This window comes from Dryobates pubescens, chromosome 16 (genome assembly GCF_014839835.1).
Source record: "Dryobates pubescens isolate bDryPub1 chromosome 16, bDryPub1.pri, whole genome shotgun sequence".
NCBI classification, from domain to species: domain Eukaryota; kingdom Metazoa; phylum Chordata; class Aves; order Piciformes; family Picidae; genus Dryobates; species Dryobates pubescens.
In genome coordinates, this window is record NC_071627.1 from 3,444,521 (window position 1) to 3,446,680 (window position 2,160).

General features: G+C 53.6%; 1 protein-coding gene across 1 annotated transcript; it reads right to left on the minus strand.

Moving 5' to 3' along the window:
- Positions 1 to 335: 335 nt before the first annotated feature.
- Positions 336 to 1,684, minus strand: LOC128897924 (gastrula zinc finger protein XlCGF17.1-like). Its single transcript, XM_054168416.1, has one exon. The coding sequence runs from the start codon at positions 1,594 to 1,596 to the stop codon at positions 544 to 546; it is 1,053 nt and encodes a 350-aa protein (XP_054024391.1). The 5' UTR covers positions 1,597 to 1,684; the 3' UTR covers positions 336 to 543.
- Positions 1,685 to 2,160: the final 476 nt, after the last annotated feature.

The window sequence follows — 2,160 nt, forward strand, 5'->3', positions numbered from 1 at the left end:
CAAAGAGCTCTAAAATCAATCCTAGAACCATCCAAATCCTGACCACATAAGATCATCTGAAACTCTCTGAAGAATGCCTCTGAGATGCCCCTCAAGACTCCTCTGAGAACCTCATTTTCCCCTCCCTGAACTAGGCACAGAGCTCCACACCATTCCTTGGGAACAAATGCCCCCAAAATTTGGGCATTGTCGCAAGGATGTCTGAAATAAAAGCAAACAGACAGGATTTGGGTAACTTTTAGGTTTTATTGACACAATTGGGCAATGGACAGAGGGGTTCTTACCCAGGGAGACACAAAGCATCGGGGAAGAACCAGACAGACACCGGCAAAGTTCAGCCCAGCTCCACTGGAAGCTCCAGCTGTGCTGACTCAACACTGTAATTGTTCTCATTAGCAATAATTGGTGTTCAGAAGGGCAGGAGGTGTTTGTTCCTGCCAGAGCCCCCAGCCTCTGAGAAATGCATAGGAGAAAGAGGTGATTTGGGTGCTGGAAAGGCCCTCTCAGAGGGGTCACGATTATCCCAACAGATTCTAGGTGGATCTATTTATGCCTCCCCTCCAGTGAAGGCTGATCTCTGGTGTTGGAGCAGCGGTGCTTGTTGAGGTTTCCCTTCTGGTTGAAGCTCTTGCCGCAGTCAGGGCAGGTGAAAGGTTTCTCACCGGTGTGCACACGGCGGTGCTGGGTGAGATAGGAGCTACAGGTGAAGCTATTGCCACAGTCAGGGCAGGTGAAAGGCTTCTCTCCGGTGTGCACACGACGGTGCCTGGTGAGGTTAGAGGTCCGGGAGAAAGCCTTACCGCAGTCAGCACAGCTGTATGGTTTGTCACCACTGTGGGTGAGTTGGTGCCGCATGGCTTCAGTGGTCGTGGTGAAGCTCTTGCCGCACTCACCACAGGGGAACAACTTCTCTCCAGTGTGAATGCGGTAGTGGATTGCAAGGGTGGTGCTGGTTTTGAAGCTCTTTCCGCAGTCCATGCAGGTGAAGGACTTCTCAGTGCTGTGCACACTGCGGTGCTGACTGAGGGCAGAGCTGTGAGTGAAACTCTTGCCACAGTCGTCACAGCTGTATGGCCTCTCACCGGTGTGGGTGCGGCGGTGCCGACTGAGGGTGGAATATCTACTGAAGCTCTGGCCGCAGTCAGCACAGGTGAAAGCCTTCTCTCCAGTGTGGGTGACACAGTGCCGGATGAGCTCAGAGTTCCAGCTGAACCTCTTGCCACAGTCACCACAGACAAAGGACCGGGTGCCAGAGTGGAGGCAGTGGTGCTTCATCATCTCTGAGCCAGGTGAGAAGCTCTTCCCATACTCAGGGCACTGATTCAGCCAAATGGGTGGCACTGAGGGACCTGCTCTGGCTTCATCCTCCTCCATACATTCCGTCTCCACCTCATCCTGGTCACCTTCATCCTCATTGTTATCCTCCTCTTCATACTCATCCTCCTCATAGTCATCATTCTCCTCAGCATCATCATCCTCCATCTTGTAATCATTTTCCTCCTCCTCTCTCTTGGGGCTGCATGTTGCTGGCTCCAACTTGATCTCTGGGTGCTGTTTCTCCTCCCAGCTCTTGTCTGGGTCCTTCTGTGAGGCCATACTGTGGGAGGAAGGGGTCACAGCTCTGCAATAGGGAAGATGAAAGCACCAGATCCCAGGGCCTCAAACCCTCAAATCCTGCCTGGGTCATGACAGTCCCTAACTCCCAACACCTCCCACTCAGCTGGAGGAAAGAATGCAGAGGGGACCTCAAACCTGCAGATTTTGCCACAGTGTAGGATGAGACCTCTAATATCTGTGCTGAGACCCCAGGTTCCTGTGATCAGTGCCCTGAGTTACCCTGGGACTTACAAGTGGTCTTATCTCTCTCTCCTCGAGCCTGGTGGTATTGGCAGGGTGGTTCCTGGTCCAGGCCCTGTCCTTTCATCTCCCCTGGCTCAGACAATGGAGGCAGCAGCACTGACCAAGGAAGACCAAACTACCTCCAACCTTCTCCAAGCACCCTCCATATCCCAACCCCGACCTCCTGCACACAACTGACTCCGACCAGCCTGGGGAGCTCCCAAACTCCAACACCTGATGTGCCTCAGAGCCTCTGGAGAGGTGAAATGTGCTGGGCAGAAGGGGTTGGAGGAGGCTGAGAGGTGGCCTAGGGCTGCCATA